The following is a 25,147-nucleotide window of genomic DNA, read 5'->3' as shown; positions in this document are numbered from 1 at the left end:
CCCCCGCCGTGCATGGAGCAGATCCACTCCCCCCGCGACACACGCTGCGGGGAGCAGATCCACACAACCCCCCGCCGTGCATGGAGCAGATCCACTCCCCCCCCCCACACTGCGGGGAGCAGATCCACACCCCCATCCCCTCCCTCCCCCGCATGGAGTAGATCCACCCGCCCACACACACACGCTGCGTGGAGTAGATACACCCCCCCCACACACACTGCGTGGAGCAGATTCCCCCCACGCAGTGCACGGAGGGCCGCGCTCCTTTCCTTCCCTCCCGCAAACACAACACAGTGTGGGGTGCTGATCCCCACCCATTCCTTCCACTCGTGGCAGATCCCCACGCACACGCACCGTCTGGAGGAGACGCTCTCCCTGCCCTCACAGAGTTACGCCATGGACTGCAAAGGCAGAAGAATGGGGCGGTCCAGGTCGCAGGTACTGTTCCAGCCTTATGGAGAGAGCTTTTCTGTTTTTTTCCTATTTAACTGTTAGCTTCTCTCAAGCATGAAAGTTGAAACCGTGGAGAACAACTGGGGAGTGCGTTCCCATTGCCCTGGGGACCCTTTTCCCTGCATAGGACATAACCTGGACTTTGGGAACCGCTGCCGTACCTGCTACATCCATTCACTGTCAATCTCATAACAAATTGATAGTCCTGACAGTCACCAGAGCATCTCCCAGGTTTATTTTTATTTCTCACAGCTTCTACTTAGGGTCAGGTAAAAGGTCAAATACAGTTACGTGCACACCTAGTTACTTGAAGCAAGTAATTCATCTCTTTGTTGGATGCACAGAAGTCTATATTGCAAGGGAGCCTGCCGCAGCTCTGGTCAGGGACCTCATTCCTCTGATTTCTAAATATAAAAAAAGGAAGATAACGTAGAGGTTATTGGAACAATTGAATTATTTGTGGGGTTGCTTCAGGTCTGTGGCTGTTGCATATGTTCTGCTATATTACTGGCAAAGAACCAATATCTCCCAATTCTGCTGAAAGACTTGGATTCTTAGTCGATGATACCTGGTCTGCCTCTTGGGAGGCACCAGAAGGCCTTTCAAAACCCCCTGGTTTTGCATAAGTGCCAATTTCCAGCCTTCCTTTGTGAGGACACTCCAGTGCCTGAGCGGGAGGAATACAGCTGTGGCTGCCAGGCGGTTGGGCACAGGTCTTTGTGGCACTTGCTGCATAGGAACCGTCCTCCGCTGCAGCCCTCCAACTCACCTGTCCTCCAATATCACGACTTTTGGCTCGCAGCTTGTTAACCTGACATTCAGCAATATCAGCTCGTTCTTCAGCCTCTTCCAGCTCGTGCTGGGTCTTGCGGCATCGTGAGAGATTAGTGTTTGCCTGTTCTTCCTGAAAGTCATGCAGTGCCATCAGTGACATGGACACAAACTGACATCGCCCTGTTACCATTAACCGAACACCCTATGGCTGCGCCACGGTAACATCACCTACTAGTTAGCCTCACAGCTACACCCTTGCATTGCCAGCACTCCGTGCGTTTCTATCTAGTGCTGTCAACAACACGAGCACTCAGCTGGGGACATAACAATTAGTCCCTCTCAGTTCCAGCTGGGAAAATCGGCTAGCATGACTCCAAAAGTGCAACAACTCCAGGATAACTACAGCTGCGCCTGCTCTGTTGTGAGCCGTAAGTCTTTACAAGGTAAGGAATATTCAAAGGCAGTGGCCATAGCTGCCCTATCAAACTGAGTATTCAATTATTTTAATGAACTTGGGAGCCTAGACCTTTTGGAAATCTCCACCCAGGGCCCACGAAGATTTAAAGAGTCCTGCACTCACAGCTTCCTCAGCCTGTTTCTTGTATGCTTTCACTTTTAACTGCAGCTTGTCCACCAGGTCCTGGAGCCGGAGAATATTTTTCTTATCCTCTTCGGACTGTGGGAAGTGAAAATCAAATCAGCCTCGGAAGATGGACTGAGGTGTTGCATGTAAGAGGGCAGAGGATTTGAAATACCTGATAAGTGAGCTCCTTCAGCCTTCGTTCATACTTGCGAGCACCTTTCAGTGATTCTATTCCTCGTTTCTGCTCAGCATCAAGCTCATTTTCTAACTCATTAATCTGAAACACAGTATCATGGTGAAGACAGCAAGCTGCCAAGAATGGCTGCTGATCCTGCTGCAGGATCCTGGGAACCAGGGTTCTGCAGACTACAGCGGCAGAGAAAGTGGCAGTGCAGGGCAGCTCCCGGCAGCTGCTTCTTGGGGCTAGACTAGCTAAAAACTGCTCACCATGCTATGTTAGTAGTGACATAGTGTGTGAATCCATAGTTACGTATAGAAGGAACTTAGCTGTGCATACCTGGGGCATTTATAACCAAAATTAGGCTTAAACCTGTCAGAGAAGAGGAAATTGAAACAGGGAAAGGAAGGGTCTGTCAATGTTCACCAGGTAAGTGGGGAAAATCTGTCTCATTTTTAATCTTCGAGTCCAGCTCATGAATAGTCCTTAACAACCTCCCGTAGCTCCATGCCTCTACTGCGGTGCATATAAGTCAAACCTGGACACCAATGTTTTTATTTCTGTGTGGGTACTTCTTTCAAAGCCAAGAGCACCTAATTCCCACTCAGTTGTGCTGTATTTTGGAACAGGAACAGTTGAAGAGCACAATAAGTGGGTCAGGCAAAAGGTCCATCTAGCCTAATGCTCTGCCTCTGGGAGCGGCAGCAGCATATACTATTTAGGGACAGCATGGAAACCTGGCTGCTATCTACTCCCCTCACACTTGTCCAGCTTCCACAGTCGATAGGTTAGAGGTGTAAGGTGGTATAGCTGTGCCTGTTCCCTTACGTATGTCTATAAACCTGCTGATTTCTAATCCCTTTTGCACCTTCTACCAGCTGCCCCTACAGCCTCCCATGGCAGCAGGTTCTAGAATTTCACTGCCCACTCTGTAAAGTACTTCCTTTTATTTCTTTTAAACCGATCTCCAGGTGAAGATACCCTGATCTGCATCATGTGTCCTTACTTCTCATGTTGTGCATTTTCATGAATAACCATTCAGAATACATCTTGGTCACTGCTGTCATGATTCTGTGAACTCTGATCACATCCCCCTCAGCCACCTCCTCTCCAAACGGGAGAGTGCTAGCCTTGTTTGTCTCTCCTCCTAAGGCTCCAGCCACTCCGCTGCCATTCGCTGGGTGCTTCTCTAACTGTCAGGTCCTTCTGGAGCTGCAGAGACCAGAACTGCACACAGTACATTTAATATAGTGGCAAGTGATGCTCTCTGTCTTGTTCTCAGTGCCTTCCCTAATGAAGCCCAAAATTTTTTCTCTTTTGTGTTTTTCCTTCTACTGCACATTGAACAAATAGTTTCTGAGGCCTGTCACAGATGAGACTGAGATCTCCTGACTGAGCTGTAATTGCCAGCTCCAAGTTCATCCTCAAGTAAGTATGTTTTAAATTATTTTTCCCTAGATAAGTTACCATATATGTCTATCCTGATGTTCATCTGCCACCATTTTTGCCCACTTGGTTTTTATGAGGTCATTCTCAAGTTCCTCACCCACAGTGCAATGTTCGATTACTTAGTGTAACTCTCATCAAACCTGCTGGAGATACCTGGGGTTATCCCTGTTGTAACCTTCCCAAGAGGTTCCAGCAACCAAGGGCCCACTCAGGAACTTGACCTTAGCCTACCCTAGTTTTCACCATACCCTCGCCTCCAGCTTCTGGAGTTGCTTCTTTCCACCCTTCAGTGCCAGCTGCTCGGCTTCATCCAGACGGTGCTGCAGGTCCTTCACTGTCTGTTCCAGATTCCTCTTCATCCTCTCCAGGTGGGCGCTGGTGTCCTGCTCCTTCTTCAGCTCTTCTGCCATCATGGCTGCCTGGTTGTAGTGTACAGTTATGTTACGAATAGGCCTCCCCTGTCCCTGGTGGTTCTGCGCTTTCCCCGGGAGCGATGCCCAGCTACACGTTGGTGTATGGCTCTCCACATTCTCAGTCAGTGCCCATGGCTGTGCTAAGGGTCTCGTATAAAGAGGATCGCTGTTTCTCAGTATTTCTAAAACTACTCTGCCTTGGAGAACAGGCAGGGTTGATGACAAGAAAAAAATAACTAAGGCATGCAAATGACTCAGTACGAAAGTTTCATTTGTTAGGAGTCAGTGGAAATTAGGGGCACCTTGAAGTATCACCAGCTAGCACTCTGCATCTCTGGGCTCCCAAATTATTTTGAATATCTGGTGATCTGGTGCCTAAATTTGCCAGAGTCAGACTCCTAAGCAGTTTTTGCCAGTGAAATGACCCCAAGTGTCTTGAACTACAATGAAAAGCTTGTGCCTGCTGCGATCTTCAGAACCCGGGATGGATAGCTGTCACCAATGTGACAGGGCAGAGAGGGCAGAGGGGAACCTGCAGCCCTGCCGCTGGCGGGCGACCAGAGCTACACACAGCACTTCAGGCCCAGGTGCACCATGACTTGATGCAATAGTGTAACTATTTTCTGTTTCATTTTCGTATACCTTTCCTAGATAGTCCTAAGATGTGTTTCTTCTGATGCTGTGGAACTGTAGACTTGTTTAAATGAAACATATCTATTCTCTCTTTTTATTTCTTACATGTCTAGCATTTGTATAGAAGCGTGTATGATTTTAGTCTTAACTTCTGCTTTTCTGTGCTGTGTCTAAACAGGACTTCGTTCAGACTGCACTTTTCCTATTACAATTTTGCCACTCTCTGTTCTATCCTGTCTATTACATTTATCCTGGAAGCAAAAGTGAATGTGGGTATGGGGAAGGGGAGACAGGATGCATCTTCAATACAGACTGCTGGCAGAACGTGAGTAGAGGGCCTGGACTGAAGGGGTCTTCCACGGGAAGCAGTAGGGCAGAGGCTGTGTGAGGCCCACGTGGGAGGGATTGTGTATCACTGGTATTTTCTGTTCCTATGTTGAAGAATTGGCTCTCCTCCACCTGACTGTTGCCTTTCTAAACTGTAAAAGTGACTGCAGTAGTATAAAATGGAAGAGAGGCAAGCAAGAGTACTCACATCTGTGATTGCTTTCTTTGCTTTCTCCTCCACATTTCTGGCTTCCTGAATGCTGTCTTCAACTTCATTCTGTAAATGAGTAATGTCCACTTCCAGTCTCTTCTTGGTGTTGAGGAGGCTTGTGTTCTGTTGGGACAGTCCAAAGACGGGTCATTCCCACCCCATTTCATGCCACTCCCACACGCCTATTGTAAAGGAGATACTGAGTACCTGCGAGCGGAGAAGCTGCACTCGCTCACTGGCATCCATCAGCTCCTGCTCAGAAACCTTCCGGGCTCGCTCGGTCTGCTCCATAGCAGCTCGCATCTCCTCCATTTCTGTTGTCATCAGATTGTTCCTACGCTCTACCATAGCAAGCTGCTCCTTCAGGTCATCGTTCTCTCTCAAAGCATCATCCAAATGGAGCTGGGAATCCTTTGAAGGTGAAAGCACCGTGAGACTCAGAGGCAAGCAGAGTGAGCGGCAAAGACCTGCAGGACAGTAGCCTTTGTGGTCCCTACCTTGAGTTGCCCTTGCACGGCTTTGAGGTGCTTCTGTGTCTCTGCCACCTGACTGTTGGCATGGCTCAGCTGTATTTCCATGTCATTCAGATCTCCCTCCGTCTTCTTTTTCAGCCTTAAAGCATCATTTCTGCTTCTGATCTCAGCATCCAGCGTGGTCTGCATAGACTCTAATACCCTCTGGTGATTCCTCTTCAGCTGTTGAATTTCCTCATCTTTCTCTGCACTCCTTCTGTCAACATCTGACTTCACCTGGTTCAGCTCCAGCTGAACACGTAAGATTTTTCCCTCTTCATGTTCTAAAGAGCCCTGGCAGGGTTGAAATAATATAATTTGTCTCTCTAGTGTCTATTACTGGGAAACGCCCCTGCAGAATTTTGACACTTTGCAGCCAGTAACACAGATATATTTGCCTTACTGTGGACCTTTAGAAAAGGCCTAGCACTGAAAAATCTGACTGCTATTCCCATACATAAGCGTAATTATACCTCAGTTGGATATTAATCAGTAATTTAGGGATAAGACTCCTTAGGAAAATGCCTCCAATACCACAAGGTCTGGGCACTGAGGGCTGTGTTGACACTGCAGAGATAACAAAACCTGAAAACATGAAATAGGACAGCCAAGCCTCATGCTCAGAAGCAGCTTGCCTTCTCTTGTATCTCCCTGCTGAATTCTGCTTACCGACTCTGCACTTAGTCCCACCCCCGTGACTGTGGGCATGTTGCCCTTCCATACAGCCTTTTCACTCTGATACTCATCATCTAGCTTCAGATGTCTAAGAGTTAAAAGCCTGAAGCTGCGTCTTTGCAACCAGTGGACAGAAATAAGCACATCCAGAGAACGAAACAGACCCTCCAGAGATGCGTATTTCTCCTTTTTGATTCTAGAATGAGCCTATGGTGACTAATTCAGGATTAGACTGATGACATTTAGACGCATAAATTAGAGTAGATGGATTTGCATGGCCACTATAACTCTTGCTCCTACTGCCCGCCCGTCTCATGAGATCTAAAGATTAGAGATGTGTCAGTTGTTTTTTACTTCTTTTTCTACCTAAGGGGAGTTACAGAGAAAATAAGGTGAGGCTCTTCTCGGTAGTGGACAGCAAAAAGACAAAAGGCAACAGTGAAAAGTTGATACAAGTGAAATCCTGATTGCATATAAGGATAAAAATGTTTTCCCATGAGAATGATGCCACACTGGAAAAGCTTGTCCAGTAATACTATGAAATCTCCATCCTCAGAAATTATAAAGACCAGTTAGACAAGGCTTTGAGCAACCTAATGTAAGTTTGAAGTTAGCCCTGCTTTGAGCAGGAGGTTGGACTAAAGACCTCCAGAGATCCTTTCCAACCTGATTTAATTCTGTGTCTGAGCTATGCCCTAGGTATACCATGGGCAGCTCCATGAAATGCTCTCAAAGACATTTTGTGGAGAACCAGATACGGTCATACAGAAGTAATAAAAGCTTTTCCAAGAGGCAGTCAGGGCAGATAGGGAACAAAAGGCAGAACCCAGACAAGAGGGAACTGAAGGAGCTGCAATCTGGCACGGATTGGGAAAAAAGTAAGATTTAAAGTTATGAAGAGCTGAGGGATAGCCAAAGACAGTAAGGAAGACAGAAATCATGGAATTGAGGGACCTGGTACGCAGCCTGTGTCAGCAAAACATGTTAGCGTACCAGTGGCACCTCTAAGATTCAACTGATCCCCAGAAACCTCTCCATGTTCACCAGAACCCATGTCTTGTGAACTGACTCCTCTTTGAATGTCTTACTGACTCCCATTCATTGAAAGCGAAGGAACTGAAGAAATATAATTTAAAATCTCTTCAACATTCAGCTTTCTTTGAACAGGAGGTGACATTGAGAAGACTTTTAAGTATGGATTAGACCTGCTCTGAAAACATCCTTGATTAATTTGACTAGAAAACAAAAATTGTCAGAGTTTTGAAATACAAATGACCTTTCTTCAGCCTTTCACAGGAGCAAATTCAAACAGGTGGTGCAAAATGAGCTCAATTTTAGTCTGGGACTGAGTTTTTTTGTGCATGATAGCACAGCAAGGAATACCACATTGGTACAGGACAGGAGCAGTCCCTATGCTATTTGGTCTGCTCATGCTGTCATACTGCACGTTTGTGACAGTATCAGGATAAACAGGAATATATAATCTCCAAATTTTCTCCATTCATGATCTCTCTAAACACAAGCCTCCTCATTGAGGACACTTGCCTCTGCTTCTTCTAATGCTGCTTGAAGGTCACACTTTTCTTGCTCAATTTGCTTCTTTGCTTTCTCCAGACCATGATTAGCTTTTCCAGATTCAGCAATTTGTTCAGTCAGGTCAGAAATTTCCTCTGCAACACAGAAAACACACACTCGATTCATCTTAGATAATGTTGTCAGTGGCACCTGCAGTTACTGTTTGACAATGGGAGTGACAGAAGAGATAATGAGGTAATGTGGTGCAGCAGTGAGGAGAAATAATAGGTCTGGTCTCGTGTGCAATCTTTATTTCTGATTACCAGCTATTTCCAGTTCAGTGTGCAATTTGAAAATGAGAGGGACCAACTGGAGTGAGCTCAGAGAGTAATGTCAACTTCCTCTGCACAGTGAAATTACATCTCCAGACACAGTCCTGTTTGATTGCTCTCTTTATCCTCAGATACTCCCCAGGGATCATTCAGCTCAAAAAAAGAACTGAGTTGTGCTTCCTTTATACAGTTACTTTGCTTATTAAATGCCAATCCATTGTGCCACAACTGCATGGTCCTCTAATAATCAGGAGATAGACAACAGCCCTCCAGATTTTTTCTAATGGCAGTGACTGAAGTAATCTGAAAAAAGTGAGTACCTGGTTTCATCATCATTTCTGTCCATTCAGTTAATTTGGTCCCTATCCATGAATGGGATTATGATGGTGTGGAAGAAGAGGAATACCATGAGGAAGTAGGATGCTGTAATGACCTGTAGGCGTGTGCTTACAGGTGACTTTGTGATCAGCTGAACAGGAAAGAAAGTCACCTAACCTGAGCTTTGTGGGAAAATCATAAAGAACAAAACTCTGGGAAGAGGCAGAGCTCTGGTAGCCCAGAAACATGGAATCATCTTAGGACTTGGTGGATCCCAGCTGATAGAGATCTGAACTTACGCTGGAGGTTCTTGTTCTCCCGTCTGACAGTCTCAGCCTGGTCAAGCATTTCTTCATAGGCATTCTTCATCCGGAAGATCTCAGTGCTAAGAGACCGAGACTCCTTCTGGGAAGCTTCCAGCTCAGCCTGACTCTCCTGGTACTTCTGCTTCCATTCAGCCAGGACCTGGAGTGACAGGAGCATAAGAATGACCCATTCTGCAACACTCCTGTCTCTGCACGTTTACAGGACAAGAACCCAAGAGGCAAGGCCTGTCTTACGATCTTTTGCTTTGGACTGTTCTCTGCTTGTGACAATCAATTCACTGTGATACATACTCTGGCTGTTTTGGTGGAAGCTACTTAAATTATCTTCTTCAGCCAGCACTAGTGCATACCCCAAGCTCTCAGGCAGGAGTTTGGTTTGACACCAGCCTGGACACAATGTGGTTAGTCTGAATGAGGCTGTGTAAGCCTTTTCATTATTGCAGGAGCCAGTGGTCTTTCACTCAGCCCACAAAAAAAGATCAGGTTCTACGGATTGTCTCCTGAGTTTGATACCACAGCCCTGCAGGGCATCTTTTTTAGCACAGTCACCTAATTCACTCACACAAGGCTGTGCCAAGGCACAGGGCTGTGCAACATCACTTGGCACTTGGTCAAACAGTGTTGGTTCTTTTAAATGTTATTAAAGGCAGCAAAGGCTGGAACTACGTAAAGGAGTCTGAGGCTCTGCCTAACCCAAATACAAGGCTGGCAGACTAGCACAAGGTGAAAGTCAGGGCTTGTTAGCTTGCATGTGAGTACTTGCTCAGTCTGCTTGATCAAAGACTAGATATGGATCCTCCCAACCTGCCTTGCAAAGACTTCATGCTTTTTAAAACTATCAGAAAGCTACTTTATCGTTTGCTGTGGTCATCTCAGGTTACTCACACTGTGACGTTATCATTACTATATGTCCCGTTATGTGCTCCTTACCATAGCTTTGCTTTGGATAAAACGTAATTTATCTTACTGTGAGTGCAGAACTTTCATAATTTCAGAATCTGGCCTGGCCTATCAGATGTCTAACGATTTCAGATCTGGCAGGCTCTTTGAATGAACCTTGTCAAAATTCTTCTGCTTTTTATCAAATGCTGCACAGGCTGCATTCAACCTCTCCACGTCAATCATGAGGTCATCCACTTCCCCCTGCAGCCTCTGCTTTGTCTTCTCCAGTGAAGCACACTTTGAGTTGACAGCCTCAATCTGCTCCTCTGACTCCTGCAGGCGCTGAGCAAGCTTCTTTCTGCAGGACGAGACAATCAGTGCTGAGAGAAGGAAAATTCTGACATTCTCAGAAAATGGACAGGGGGTTTGGCATGGAAGAGATGGGCAGAGAGAGCAACATAGAAAGCTGTGGTGGTGTGAACAGAGAGCATTGACAGGAGCCTGCAATGACAGAGCATGCTAGAGTGGTAGGCTGGGAGGGTACTTACCCAAGGGGTAAACTGTGACAACATGGAGAGGAACCAGAAACACACTTTCAATATGGGCAGTGTAAAGAATGTGATTTTTCAACTACTATGATTAACTCCATAGTTAACGCACCGGAACTCTCCTTTCTGTAGACACTCCCAAGCATCTACTCCTTCTCCTCCTTTAAACCTCTATTCACTCCCCTTTTCACTCCTAACACATTACAAAGCACACTGCTCTGCATATTTCTACTACAAGCATATTCTGGTTTCCTGCACTTCCTTCTCACATTTATACTTAAATATCCTTCTACTTGCTCCAGACCATCCCTCCACGTACTTGGCCTCCTCTAGCTCCTCCGTGCGCTGAATAGCGTCCGTCTCGTATTTGGTTCTCCACTGGGCCACTTCGCTGTTGGCCTTGGACAGGGCACGCTGCAGCTCCCCCTTGGCTTCCTGCTCCTCCTCATATTGCTCCCGGAGCAAGTCACAGTCGTGGCGAGCAGACTGCAAGGCGTGGGCCAGGGCGTTCTTGGCCTTGGTAGTTAAAATTATACAAATTTTTAAAACATTAACAATTTGTGACTGGAGTTTTTTACTATATTTTGATAAAAACTCCACATCTCACTGCCCATGTGCAACAGTTGCTAGAGTAACAGAAGGAGCAAAGTGAATAACATTAGGGAATCTGTGTTTCAGACTTGATGTTGTTAAACAAGATCAGACACTTGTCCCTCTTCTCTGGCATACTACATCTCAAACACATCTGCACCAAATGCTTCAGGCAAAGACACAAGAAATCCAGCAACAGACAAGGTGGAAATTCTCTCTCAAGAAGTTTCCCTGTAAGCTTTTCAGGTAGAGCCTGGTGTTTATCTGAAGAAGAAATTTTAAACTGTTTTGTCATGTCTAACCCTGGGAATGCCTGCACTCCTGCTCTCTTTCCTTTTTTTGGCTGCTGCTGTTTTCTTTGCCTCAGGGATTTCCTGTAGCAGTAAGGTATGCACACAGAGCTATTTTCATTCACTTCTTTCATGTTTTTGAACTTCAGAAAGCATGATGAGAAGGACTTAAACTGTCTTCCTTATTTAATTTCTAATGTCTCTTCTCTGTGTTATACTCCAAGGCAAAGTTCAAAAGTTTCACTGTTTTGATGTCTCCACCTTTCTCTGAGGAGAAATCTCATTTATTGTTTTAGCTCATTGATTTATTTTACAATTTCGTGGTCCAAATTAAAACAAGTCACCTTATTTTCTTCCTCTAGTTGCCTCTTCAGCTCTTCAGTCTGCTGAGTGAAAGCATGTTTGCCTCGAGTCAACTGAGAAATCAAGGACTCCTTCTCCTCCAGTTGCCGAGTAAGTTCACCTAACGAGAAAACATTTATTTTTTTTAGATAGAGATATGAGACATAAAACATATGAATGAGAAGAGCTAGCCATATGGAAAGTGATTACAAGATATAATGTGGTAAAATGAAAGGAGAGTAGCCATTTCATTCCCACCAGTAGGAAAAAGCTATTGAAGAGAAATGTTGTGCTGGCATCAAAGGAAAGGGGATGAACTGACCACAAACTCACACATTCGTTTTGATTGACAGTGCTTCTTTTGATTTGGTTTTATGTTTCCTTGGGTGGAGTTTCTATGACTGCCACCAGGAGGAAATTCTACAGTCTGAGATTTGTTCAGATCACCCAGTGATGAATATATTACAAAATACACAGGCATTCAGACAGCATATTTAAGTACTTGGCACAGGACTATTACAGTTCATCTAGGGACACACCATTCTCAGTCTGTAGACGTGTTTTCTGTGTGTTCAGATCATTAATTAGTCGCACATGTTCATCATCTTTGGTTCTGACTTCACTGAACTGGTCTTCGAGAGCTCGGCACATCTTTTCCAGATTGCTCTGTTAAGAGATAGAAAGCATATCCTTCACTCATCTAATTGTTCAGAAGAACAATGGTAGTGATGAGAAATGTTTCTTTCTGTGCAGCAACCTTGGCTTTGGAGACAGACTCCATGTTACTGGCCAAGTCGTCAATCTCCATCTTCAGCTCGCTCTTCTCCTTCTCCAGCTTCTGCTTCACTCGTTGCAGGTTGTCGATCTGCTCCCCAAGCTCAGCTGTGCTGTCCGCATGCTTCTTCCGCAGGGCGGCAGCCGTGGCTTCGTGCTGCAGCGTGGCCTCTTCGAGGTCGCGACGCATCTTCTGAAATTCTGCCTCACGCTTCTTGTTCATCTCGATCTGAGCTGCGGTAGCCCCTCCTGCTTCTTCCAGGCGCTCGCTGATCTCCTCTAGCTCCCGCGAGAGGTCAACTCGCTGCTTTTCAGTCTTTGCACGGATTGCACGTTCAGCCTCAATTTCTTCCTCCAATTCCTCTGTTCGAGCCTGTGAAAGTTAATTGGTTAAACGAGAACTTCTGAATAGGCAGATTTGAAATTATCATTAAGGAATAAAGAGCAAACATTCACATCCATTTATAGCAGCACAGAGTGTGAAGCACCACTAGAAATTTCATTGAATTGTGTCCTAGGACATGCAATATTTAGTTTTGGAACAACAGTGAATGTAAAATCTGATATTTCATTTTATGTTATAGTTCAGAATGGATTTGTTATGTTATGAAGGATCTAGTATTGGACTTTTCTGAAGAAGTAGTGGATGTGTCACTGGAAAATGTAAAGGAATGCGAGTTTCTTAGAAATTTCCCAAAGGTCAGGCGAAAACAAAGCAGTCCTCTCTCCATCGGCAAACAAGATAGAAGGAACCTTGAGATGAGCAACCATGGGATAACAGCACTGAAGAGAACTGTCTTCCAGGCTCTGCATTTAGAAGGTAATCTCTGTCCTGATTATGACAGATTATGTCACATCCTATTTTTTTCTTAGAAAAGTAATTATTGGTGGCTTCACTACTGTTATAACTCAGTATCTGATCCATTTTCAAAGCCTGCTACAAGCTTCACTTAAGAAATTTCTTACATAGTTATGTATGATTAGAGGCCAGAGCTTCTGTAAAAGTGCCCTGAGATGGGAAGAGCACCCAGCATCCATGTTAATTGTTTTATTCATGTGTACAAAAATATTTTTGTAGAACAGTCTAATAAATTCCAATTAATTCTAAGGAACTTTTAGTAGTTTGGCTACTAAAAATGTCAATAACTTTTAGACTTTACCTGAAGCTCCTTAATTTTCTTTTGCAGCTGAGAACTTTGAGCCTGCTCATCTTCAATTTTACTTTGCAACTGGCTTATTTCAAAATCCTTTCTGTTAAAGAACAAGAATACAAATTCAATACAGTTCAGATAAAATCTGAATTTCAGAATTTAGATCAGAAAAAGTCAGTGCTATACTTTTTTAGCCTGTTATCCATCTGTTGCTTATCATTTTCCAGATCCATGATGGAATCCTGAGACATTTTCAGATCTCCCTCCAGTTTTCTCTTTGCTCTCTCAAGGTCCAGTCGCAGTTTCTTCTCTTGTTCCAGAGATCCTTCAAGCTAAACCACATAAAACATACTTTGAAACACATAAATTATACATTGAAAGTAACTATTCTTGATTTAAAAATCTAACTAGAGTTGGAAATTGATGAATAGAGAAAACAATCAGATCCTGTATGTACTTCTCATCTCCGCCTGTGTTACACTCTTGCTGCAAGAGAGCTGACATTATGATTTGGTTTCAGATATTAAGCTGTCCACAGCTTGGCTGTGCACAGTTGAAATGCAAATTTTTGGAGTTGAAATAGAAGTTTTTGAAAAATATAGAAATTGAAATTTTCCAGTGGCTGCAGTTCCTAGCATACAGACTGCTAAATATTGACAAATTCCCAGTGTTCCCAGCTTCCTGGAGTATATCCACACTGCTCAGTAAGAGACCACAAATAACTCTGCAGCAAATTCAAACTGCCACAGATATACTGCTCTAGCTAATTGGTTAAAATGGGGTGCAGAAGTCTACAAGGCTGAGATACCCAGTGATGAACATAGTTTAAATAGACAGGGAAAGATGAAAGATGTACTAGATTCCACGATACCCTGTCAACTGGCAATGATTTGTTAGCTGAAATTATTAGAGATGGCTTGGCTGCTTTAGGTGTTGCTTATACTCCCAACTACAGATTTCTAGTCTCTTCTAATCCATCAGAGCGTCCACCTACACAACCCAAAAACTTTTTCTTACATCATCTACTTGCTGCTCCAGTTTGGTCTTGGTTTTGGTGAGTGTGCTGACTTTGTCTTCCTCAGCTTGCACGTCATCCAGTGTCTGCTGGTGGGCTTCTTGGAGGGCCTTTTTCTCCTTAGTGAGTTTAGAAATATTTTCATCCAGAGCTGCCATCTCTTCAGTAAGATTCTTAACCTGTTAGACAGCCAACATCCATACTATGAGCGGGTGCCTTGAGAAATGACAGACTGAGAACACAGTGAGTGCATCCTTGCAAAATCTTGCATGGATGTAGTCAAAATGCTCCCCACAGAAGGTCTATATCGTTCATGATGAGGGTAGCAACAAGTGTCATGCCTGACAGTCACACCTCTCTGGTCCTGCAATGATAGGAATTCTTGCTTTAGTTGTTTTTGACTACCAGCCCTATCCTGCTGAATTCTGTAGTGGAACATGTGCTAGATCTTCACTTGCCTCTGCAAGCTTTTGCCACTGGGATTTACAAAAGGCCTCTGAGTTACTCTTGCTCAAAAAATGTATTTCTTGCATGTGATATATTTGCTAGGCAAACAGCTGTAAATTCTCAGCAAGTGAGGTTCTTTAAAAAGATATTTTCAAGTGCCAAGCATAGCCAAAGCTACATTAAGTTTTCCATAAAAGTGAAAGGAACACGGTAACATGACAAAGAACCTTAGGCCAGTGGAACAGGTGATCATGAATTTAGGACAGGAGCTTCTTACTGGGCTGCTGGACATACCAGCTCTGCTAGCTTTGTCTTGGAAACTTATTCCTTGTACTTCAATGGAGCATTGCACACCAGCAACCTTATCTCAAACACATCAGGCGCTGTGCATTAGCCTGCCTGACCCTTGCTTCCCATTTGTCTCATTCGGATGGGAAAGCCTGACAGTAGGGAAAAGGGAAGTCCACTCTGCTAAGTGCTTTAGCTGTATGGCCCTGATATCTGATAAGACACTCCCTCATCTTAATACCCAGCACCAGCTAGATTTCCTCTAAGCATTAGTATAGAAATGTCCAACATATCTGTAATGGCAAACTTAGGATCCAGTATTGTTCTCAGTGATGGCAGTGAAGGGAACCTCAAGGTTGTTATTACATCTCTGCTGGTATTGTTTCCACAGCAGGACTGAACACTGTCACCACAGATGTGGGCTTTTGAATTCTAATGTATATATCTCAATTCTGTCTCTTCACATTGATTGTTAAGATGTCTGTGAAGAGACTGTGCTTTTACTGGGAGATAAATGAGTTAATGACTACCTGATATAGACTCTCCTTGCTACACTGACAGTCTGAACCTTAGAAGTCAGGAAGAACTCTCATTGTATCGTCAAGTCAGGAGTTGGACTCGATGATCCTTGTGGGTCCCTTCCAACTCAGGACATTCTATGATTCTAAGTCAATGGAAGGAAAGGATGTCCATCCTAGCTGAGACCTGGTCTTCTTAAATATAAAAGAATTACAAGAAAACATTTGACATCTGCAAAATCAGTTTTCCTAATGCATGTGAGAAAGAACCAGCATCGCCATTCCATGCTGAGCTACTCACAAGCATACTAGTCCTCCATTATCCACAAGAGACACAAATAGACTGGTTCCTTATGACTGCAAATAGCCAAATATGGAAATTCTCTACCAAGCACCATAGCAACCTCTTAACTGTTTTTGAACTGTCATAGAAAATATATTTTTCCTAAGAGGAAGTTATAATTTTAAGAAAAAATTTTCTGTCACAGGTGATTAAATGGCAATACCTCTCTCCTATGCCTTGGGCACATATGACTTCCATTCACAGCACTTAGGAATGACCACAACTTTCACAAAACTGAAAACTGTCTGGGAAGAATAATTCCCTGATTCCTCTGTCACCTTATTCTCTGTTGCATGCTTCTCCTTTTCCACTTTGGCCAGAGTCAGTTCAAGATCATCAATATCTTTCTTCAGCTCAGAGCACTCGTCTTCAAGTTTCCTCTTCTTTGCTGTCAGTTCAGCATTCGTCTCTTCTTCATCCTCCATTCTTTCACTTAGTTCTTTAATTTTAGCTTCCAGCTGGATTTTACTTTTGATGAGTCCTTCACATCTCTCTTCAGCATCAGCTAGATTTTCACTCTCCTGTCAGAACATATTGAAGGCACATTATATTTATCATAAAAATGACAAAAGGCAACATATGTTGTTCAAGTGGCATCTCCAGGAAACTGATTACACAAGTCAGGGCAGAATTTCCTATACAAATCACAGTAAGGCACACGATTCGATCATGAGGAAGTTGTCCTGATCAGTCATGGCTAGGAAAGTGGGCCATAATCCCATGGTAGAGACACTTCCTTTCATCTGGTCAGATGGTTTGAATACAATACTGTGCAATAGACTCACAGGGTTCAGTCATAGCAAGCAGCCTGCAAGGGATTAGTGAGATAAAGAGGTGGGTAGCAAACTGGATTTCATGGAAGCATGATCTTAGATGTGGATTTGTAAAACATATAACATTCTGAAGTCATCTTTCATAGGGTGTTGGATGATTCTATCCTTAATAAGCTCCTCCAATTCTAATGACACAGGTCAGCCCATCTCTCCCCAAACTTCTCCCACTTTATTCACACGAGGCTAACCTTGCTCCCATCATTCTCTAACCTCTCTCTCAGCCAAGACAGGGTCAAGCACGACCTAAATTGTAGCCTGCGACTTTTACGATAACTAACATTTTGAGAGACATGATTAACAGATAAAATTTTGTCTAAATTAATGCTACTATAGTGTATTCTAGGCAGAATACCAGAAAAGGTATCTATTGCCTCCCAGAAGAGTTATGGCTGAAAGCCATCACTTCAGTAACAGAAGATGGTATGTTTAATTCTCTCTCAGATTCTGACTGAAACCCATAGCGTACTGAAAATCATGGCTCATGAGTGTGCATCTTCTGAGGACAAACTTGGAGAAGGTGGTGCTTGAGGAATCTTTCAAGCAGGGTTGATAGAAATTCCCCAGGAAAATGGGACTTAGCGAGAAGACAGAAAGGACTTTTGCAGTACTGAAACAGTGAGAAACTGGGAATCAAGAAAGCGTCAGACAGCAGACTTGAGAGCAATGATGATACCATAGGAGTTCTTTTATATTTTAAAATCTGAAATCTGATTGCTTTGAAAGGCATCCTAACCTGGAATTTAGTTAACCTGGGCTTCTCGGGTTTTTTGGCTTACCATCCATGAAGAGGTTAAAGTGACACCCCAAATGCTTGTAAACTAGGTGGGTTCTGGAGAACAGAGCATTAAGTACCAAGAAGGGTACAAGGAAACTCAGAAAACTGGGTGAGGTTAAGTTGAAGTTTTGAAGAAGGATTCAGGTAATGAATCTGATCTTCAGCACGCACAGTTACAGCCTCAGTGCTTGAAACAATACAGGACTCTTGTCAAAACCTAACTGGTTCGAAAGCACAAGGAAACAAGTGAGAGGTCCACTTGCACCAAACTGCCCTTGGCCATGTAGTATTTTATTACCTTTTGAAACCTGACAGTATTCCTGTCTTATGCAATTTCAGTCTCTGCTTGGCAGTATTCCAGAGAAAAGCATCAGTCTTTGTTCCACAGTTTGAATCCTGTCTCTGACAGAAAAGCACCCCTGCCCTGGCTCCATACTAGAATGGTCAGCAGATGTGGAAACAGCCTGTATTTCATCCAGAATCAGATACTATTGTTAGGAGCACATTATATATACTATGAAACATCTGATTCTTCCACAGGTGATTGCTTAATAATAAAGTGGATTAATAATAAAGTGGGTTTACACGGGAGCCCAGTCAGAATTTCCTGTATTCCTAGTGGTCGTAATGTTTTATGTGTGCTTCGCACTTAATTTGCTTAGGTGTAAATGACAAGACCAGATACAAAGCAGTGGAGAATTTGCCCCTGTTACATGTCTGTTTATGAAGGACAATGGAAAAGAGAAGGGAAACAGCAGCAGAATAAGAGGAAATGGAGTGAATCTGAAAATGGAGGTTACGCACAGATTGAACCTGAAGCTGCAAGTCATTTTTCTCTTGCAACAGGGTCACCATTTTCTCCTCCAGCTCTTTCCTTTTTGCCTCAGACTTTGCAAGCTCTTCCTTGGTTTTCTCAAACTCCTCCTTCATGTTGGCCATCTCCTTCTCAGATTCTGCACTCTTCAGCAAGGGCTTCATCTTGAAGTATAGCTTCATCCAGGGCCAGTGCTTGACATTCATGAATGCTCTGACATTGTATTGGATGATATAAATGGATTCTCTGAAAGCACATGAAAACACAGTTTATGAGGCTGGTGAGACTTCGGTTGGAAACAGACTCTCATTATTGGCCATACAACATCAGCATTTTCTTCAAGGGACTTTTGCATGAGACTTTTTTCCTCACCTCCCTAGCTTTTATTAGAGTAATTTCTAGGCTCTTAATTGCAGAATGGCTGGTTCAGTAGCATGAACAATAACTATGTCTGGACAGAAGAGGGAGAAATACTCCAAACTTCTCTGGCGTGTTGCCTGGGAATCTCTGAGAATTTCCTCTCTGAGACTTTCCTCAGTCTCAAAGAAAGTGCAAGTGCTCAGGTGAATACCAGAGTGAAAACTGACATCCTACCGCTGCTGAGATTACAAATCTGGGAGTTACTGTCACTTGTGGAAACAGCAGCTTCATGCTTTTTGGGTCACTCAAAATAGCAAATACCATATTAGAAATTATTAAGACAGAAAACAAAAATGAAGTCTTTTTATGGTATTGAATGCAAAAGGATGTTGTTGATGCCCATAGTTCAAGGGGAGATTAGACAATTCCTTGCAGAGAAATCCAGTAAGAGTTATTGAATTCTTAGAAACTATCCCTGGCTCAGGAAGCCCCTGAACTAAATATATACTGCAGAGTAGTACAAATAAAAGCAGCTGGTTGGCAGAGCATCCTATACATTTATGCAATCCCTGCTCCCCCTAAAGCTTTCACTTGTCAACAACATTTGAGAAAGTTTCCTTGGCTTGCCCAGTGCTGCCACTCTTACGTTCTAAATTTTGCGTGATTTATTCCATCCCAAAGGGAGAGAGCTGAAATGGGAAAGGTATCTGGATGGTTGAAAGTACGGAGTGCCTTCTCTGTACAAGCTAGAATTGTTCATCTTAGACAATGGAGCCATGAAAGAAAATTAAAGAGAAGGAGAGCAGAGAGTGATTATATGCCATTCCTTACAAAACCAATGTGATCCAATGATATTATCAGACAACATGTTCAAAACAGACAAACCTTAGCACTTGTTCAGTTGGCTATCTCCATCACAGGGTTCTTTAAAGGTTGAAAATGGTAAGTGCATTCCTGGAGAAAACGTTCACTGTTAAATACTAAATATCATAGTTCAGCTGCATAGTCCAGTTGCTAAATAGCCATTGCCAGAATTTGGGAGGCTATAACAGAGAAACTATTAGTTTGTGCTTGCTCTGTTTCCCTAGTCTTTCCTAGGGTCTTTCCTGATGACAGTTTTTTGCCTGAGACAGTACACTGCATTGCTGGACTTTCGGTCTGACACAATAAGATTTTTAGTATTTTCTTACATTACCTTCTTTCATTCATCTTTTTAAATTCAGTTCTCATGAGATACCCTCTGCACATAGCTTGTGTATGAGTGATGAGGCTTACAAGCTTCTCATCTCTCATCTCTTCTAGGAGTCCCAGGAGACCTGCCTTGAAGAACACCTAGAACGTAAAAGAGGGTCAAATAGTTTGAGGCTTAAGCAGATGCACAACCATTGGCAGCTGATGCAGGGTAGTACAAGGCAGTTTTGGAAAAATATCTGCAGAGTAAAGGTTTAATAGCTAGACAAATTTTGTGTTATTATTCCTGTCCTCGGTGTTCCTGTGATTCATGACAAGTCACACTATGTATGATCTAATCACATTATTGCAGTGTTATTTGATACCTGCTCCAGCATAGGTTGTGGAAGATCTAGCTCATTAGTAGTTATTAAAACAAAGAGTTAACTTTCAACTTAGTACTATATCCTACTCTGTCTCTTCGCTGTACTCTACCCTTCTACATCAGGCTCAAGATTTGCTCTGTAAACTGACTTAGAGATGGCTTGAGAAGCATATATGATGATGTCTGTTCAGTAGTGTAGGCGATGGGGTTTTTGTCCAGAGATAGTGCTGCCTTGGTTGTGCTGATCAGAGAATCAGTGTCCCACCTAACACTGCTTTGGATATGGAAGACAGACTTGTGTGTGTGCCTAAATCCCCTGAAAAGTCTGACAGTCCAAACTTGTCTGAGCCTGTCTAACACGCACTGATATAAATGAGTTCAACTGGCAGGAGAAAGGGGCAGCACTAGTTCTAGTTGCAGCCACGCTGGGTCATTCTGGTAGTGTGGTGTTACCAGGGCTGACAGTGCTACCCCTCACACATATCCCCGGAACCAGACAAGTTTTCTGTACTCCTTGCTAGTGGGGCACTTAATTTCTAATCATCATGAAGGCTGATTTCATATGTAAGAAATACTTTCAATGAACAAAATTTTTTGCTATTGATTATACCCACTCTTCCACAAGGACTTTACCTTGGTGTGGCCAAATCTGTATTGGTTGTGGTCAACATCAATGGAGGAAAGAAGCTTTTCCGAAGCCTTTTTGCTGTCAATGAATTGGCCTTCTGGAATGGCTGAGGCATTAAGGATCTTGTACCTATGGTAACACAGGTTGCAAGGACTGGTTGCAAACAGGGTGAGGAAAATAGGATCCATCGTATATCATAAAATATACAGAAGCTGAGCTATCTGAATATGCCATCTGAAATCTAGACAGTCTTGGCTGAACAGAATGTGATGACAAGAGGACATGTCTACTCTTCAGAGGAATCTGTTGGCTGTGTAACAACACAGTATGTTGTTACATATAAAATTAATGTGCATACTTAAGAGTGTCTGCACGTCCAGGAATTAGGAAGAACATAGTGAGAACCTGTCAACCTCCTCTTATCTTGTTTCATTGATCAGAGGAACGCTACTCAAATTAAAGTTCAAGATGAATTAAAACTAATAACAAAAATCAGCTATATTCCAAAGGGAATACAGATCTTGCACAGCTCACAGGCTCTACAAGTTGTATCACTGAATCCTTGAGTTTGGACTAAAAATGGCATGGTATTATTCTGTAAATGCTAACAGCAGTCTTAGCGTTTTGCAAGGTAACTTAACGGTTAAGGTAATCCTGTGTCATGGACAGGACCACCTAATCTTTCTAAAGGAGTTTCTTCAGATACATCAGTGAGGCTGTGTGACTGTACACTGGACCATTTCTTATTCTCACGTCTGCCTTGAAAGAGAATATGTAAAATCAAGACAGTGATAATGGTGCAGTGAATTTATTCTCTATTTTAGGCTTCCATTGTAGTTCCTCCTGAACTTCAGCACATTTCCTTTGAACTATGAAGCACTTTGTGGTTCTGGACCATGGCCATTATGGATAGATTCCTTCAGCTGTCACATCAAATTATGATTTAACAACTGAGAACAGCTAATGCCTTACTGAACATCAGGTTGCAGGGCATTTTCAGAGAGGTCTTGGGTCCTTTTCACACCAGTTCAGCATGGAAGATGCTACTGTTACATTTAATTATAATAGCAGCCAATTCTGATTCAGCACTTTATAGCAACTGAGCTCACATGAACCAGTTTAATTGTCTCAGTTTTAAAGATGAGGAAAACAAGGCACAGGATACAGGCCAGTGACAGAGCACCTTGGATTTTTGAATGCTTAGTCAGTGAACCGTAAGGAGGCTGTGCTGACGTGTATTGTTTTTGTATCTGTACTCTGGGAGACTTACAACGTCTATAATGCCACTTAATTCATTACACTACAAGCATTTTGCATCTCTTTGGCTCATCGGGCATTGACTACAGTTTAGAAATGATACTGGTTCTGATGAATCAAGAAATCTCTGTTCTGATCAAAGAGGGAAAGACTGGAGTGACCTAACACAGTATTAATGACTTGGTTCTCTCAAATGCCACTAATCTAGTCCGATTCAGAGGGTGTCTCTCCATGATGTCACCAGCCTTGTCACCCGAGTTGTGGGTTTACTGAAGCCTTATATTAACAGACAGTAATAACTGAAGACTTACCGTTGCTTAAAGTCTGCATAAAGAATTCTGCTTGGAAACCCCTTCCTGCAAATTCGGATGCCTTCTAGAACCCCATTGCACCGCAGCTGATGCATCACCAAGTAATGGTCCATTTCACCTTAAACAAAATACGTCCATCATGACTCTCCTTTTCTTCCAAAGAATCTCCATATGTATTAGCATTCCAGAATGACCTCCCTTTTTTTTGATAAAATTCAACCAGACAGAACATGCCTTCAATTCATACAAGTGGCAGAGAGCTGCTTCAGTGAGCTGAGATTTACAAAGAATGCTAGGGCTGGCAGTGCTTGTGAGTTGCCAATGGCCAAAAGGCATAAGGACACATTACTTAAAAATAGCCAGAGAGTGCTTTAGGAGACCAGATGAAAAATCTTCATCAGCATCCTCATTGGATGCAGGTAGAGGTGGTGCAATGTAGAATGTAGTACCATCTAGACAATCAGCTCTTCACGTTATGTAAGATTTTACCTTGGATCTCCAATGCAAGTATTGACTATACTCAAACTTGATTAGATTTGATAGCTAGATAGACTCCAACACCGGAGTGGATAAACAGGTTGCCTAAAGCTCTCAGTCTCCCTGTAAAGGACAGTTGATTAAAACTGGAAGAATTATCTTTCTCCTCCTAAAATATCTATTGGATATAATAATCAACAGTATTTCTAAGTCTTATTCCCAAGTATTACAAACAAAGTACAACTGGCAGAATAAAACCCTCTTGGAATCACTTTGCAATGCAGAAATTTCCATCAGCTGCTAGAGACATTAATTAGTACAGAATGGTCCATACGCCTAATTTTGTCTTTTCAGTGTGATCAATAAAGGTGTACCCAAAGGAATTGTTAGAAAAGTTGAGCATAAACAGCCTAAACCCAGCTAAAAATCAGAAGATGTCTAGTTTCTCTTCCTTCACTTCACCATCCTTAATTTTGCTCACACAGTACTACTTTAGTTTTCCTTAAAAGGCAAAATGTCAGGATTTCCTCTGAGTCACCTCTGTCAAAACAATCAAATGAACATTAAAATGACAGCCATATCTGGCAAAATCATTCATTCAAATATCCTTTTCTATTTTAGTAGGTTTCCTTAATTGCCCCCTTACACCTTCTCGACTGTCAAGACCCCAGTGGGATTCCTCTTTCTTCACTTTAGGATATGAAGTGTGGTCATTTCCATTTGGGCTTCATTTATAGTCAGTGGAGTGAAACAGTTTCTTCTAGGACGTGATTCATCTCGTCCTAAGATAGATGTATAAAAGGGGCCAGATGAGTCATACCTTAAAATGCCAGCTTCTCTCCACTGAATATAAAAGGAGTTTAGATGAATAGCCTAAATGTGAATGTCATACATATGTGTGTTGCTTAAATCCTGCTTGTGGTCTTCAGGGTTACACAGAGAGACATAAACAAGAAAGGTGAGAAATGTTCTGAAATTGGTCTTTTGTTTCCTGAGCAGATTAAACAGATGCTAAGCTCCCATGTCCTGGTACTCCTGTTGCATCCATGGCATTCTACCAGTATCTGCCTTATCATTCTACCAGTGCCAGACCTCATGATGATTAGACTCCTGAAACCCCCACAGGCAAGTCTCTCCCCAAGTACTTTAATTTAATGGCCATGTGAAAATACTCCCAAACTTGACTGTTCTCAGAGACTAAACTCTTTGTGAGAGTTTAATATTTAATTAAATAAAGGAAAAAAAGTAACTTTATATCAAAATGTTTTCCAAGTGCTAGCAGCACCCAGAATTACACGGAATTCTACAAACGATATATGCTTTCTTTGACATTCCTCCAGCTCAGTGAATCAGATCTTTACACTGAATATTTAGAAAGTGGTAAGTGATCTTGGGCTGAACCCAACAGTTCTGAATGACACAGTGGTTCTTAAAACCAGGCATTTGTTAGGGATTTGCTAATGCTGTTACCCACAACAGACAATTTCATGAGCTGTAATCAACCCCATCTTTATCATCTTCAGCTCTGTACACAAATTAAGCAAAGATGGGTAAGTGTTGTGGACCGTGTAATGCTCAAAATTTTACAGTCATGGTAAACAATACAAGAAGGTTTACTTGGGCACTGTCCCACAGGCCAGCCCCCACAAGAACTTCACATGCAAAGGGAGCTGTTCTGGAAGAAGCTGGTGTGGAAACTAAGCAGGCCAACTCAGTCCTGTGTCCTCAGAGTATAACACCGGACTTACCAGGTGTCTTGGTCTCATTAGGAATCAGGCAGCGCACAAAGTGAGGATGGGTACTTCTCAGGTTAGTCATCAACTTGTTTAGATTTTCCTGTGATAGAACAAAATATGGGTTTGAGCTTTGAGCTACAAAGCTTTTGCATTTTTATTCAAATGTCAAGGAGATATAGAATCACAGAATGGTTTGGATTGGAAGGGGCCTTTGAAGATCATCGAGTCCAACATCCCTGCCATGGGCAGGGACATTTTTCACTAGATCAGGTTGCTCCAAGCCCCGTCCAACCTGAGCTTGAACACTTCCAACGATGGGGCATCCACAACTTCTGTGGGCAACCTGTTCCAGTGTCTCACAACCCTCATGGTAAAAAAATTTCTTCCTTACGTCCACTCTAAACCTACCCTCTTTCAGTTTAAAACCGTTGTCTCTTGTCCTGTCACTACAGGCCCTGGTAAAAAGTCTTCCTCTGTCTTTCTGATAAGGCTTCTTTATATATTGAAAGGCTG

General features: G+C 43.0%; 1 protein-coding gene across 1 annotated transcript in view; it reads right to left on the bottom strand.

The window, feature by feature from the left end:
- Positions 1 to 794: 794 nt before the first annotated feature.
- Positions 795 to 25,147, bottom strand: part of LOC104018848 (myosin-4) — a 34,600-nt gene continuing 10,247 nt past the window's right edge. The window contains exons 16-39 of the mRNA XM_087750438.1: positions 24,647 to 24,734; positions 22,422 to 22,539; positions 20,859 to 20,982; positions 19,866 to 20,002; positions 18,301 to 18,556; positions 16,167 to 16,409; positions 14,295 to 14,471; positions 13,464 to 13,609; positions 13,287 to 13,377; positions 12,110 to 12,499; positions 11,892 to 12,018; positions 11,355 to 11,473; positions 10,449 to 10,645; positions 9,756 to 9,939; positions 8,673 to 8,838; positions 7,754 to 7,878; positions 5,519 to 5,827; positions 5,229 to 5,432; positions 5,019 to 5,144; positions 3,686 to 3,856; positions 1,983 to 2,087; positions 1,808 to 1,903; positions 1,223 to 1,357; positions 795 to 857 (exon numbers count right to left, since the gene is read on the bottom strand). Coding sequence (XP_087606564.1) covers positions 843 to 857; positions 1,223 to 1,357; positions 1,808 to 1,903; positions 1,983 to 2,087; positions 3,686 to 3,856; positions 5,019 to 5,144; positions 5,229 to 5,432; positions 5,519 to 5,827; positions 7,754 to 7,878; positions 8,673 to 8,838; positions 9,756 to 9,939; positions 10,449 to 10,645; positions 11,355 to 11,473; positions 11,892 to 12,018; positions 12,110 to 12,499; positions 13,287 to 13,377; positions 13,464 to 13,609; positions 14,295 to 14,471; positions 16,167 to 16,409; positions 18,301 to 18,556; positions 19,866 to 20,002; positions 20,859 to 20,982; positions 22,422 to 22,539; positions 24,647 to 24,734 — 3,849 coding nt within the window. The 3' untranslated portion in view covers positions 795 to 842. The remainder of the gene's footprint in view (positions 858 to 1,222; positions 1,358 to 1,807; positions 1,904 to 1,982; positions 2,088 to 3,685; positions 3,857 to 5,018; positions 5,145 to 5,228; positions 5,433 to 5,518; positions 5,828 to 7,753; positions 7,879 to 8,672; positions 8,839 to 9,755; positions 9,940 to 10,448; positions 10,646 to 11,354; positions 11,474 to 11,891; positions 12,019 to 12,109; positions 12,500 to 13,286; positions 13,378 to 13,463; positions 13,610 to 14,294; positions 14,472 to 16,166; positions 16,410 to 18,300; positions 18,557 to 19,865; positions 20,003 to 20,858; positions 20,983 to 22,421; positions 22,540 to 24,646; positions 24,735 to 25,147) is intronic.

This window comes from Nipponia nippon, unplaced genomic scaffold (genome assembly GCF_047370975.1).
Source record: "Nipponia nippon isolate SJK-2023a ecotype South Korea unplaced genomic scaffold, ASM4737097v1 scaffold_14, whole genome shotgun sequence".
Classification (NCBI taxonomy): domain Eukaryota; kingdom Metazoa; phylum Chordata; class Aves; order Pelecaniformes; family Threskiornithidae; genus Nipponia; species Nipponia nippon.
The sequence above is the reverse complement of the archived record's forward strand: the minus strand, read 5'-3'. Positions and strand labels throughout refer to the sequence as shown.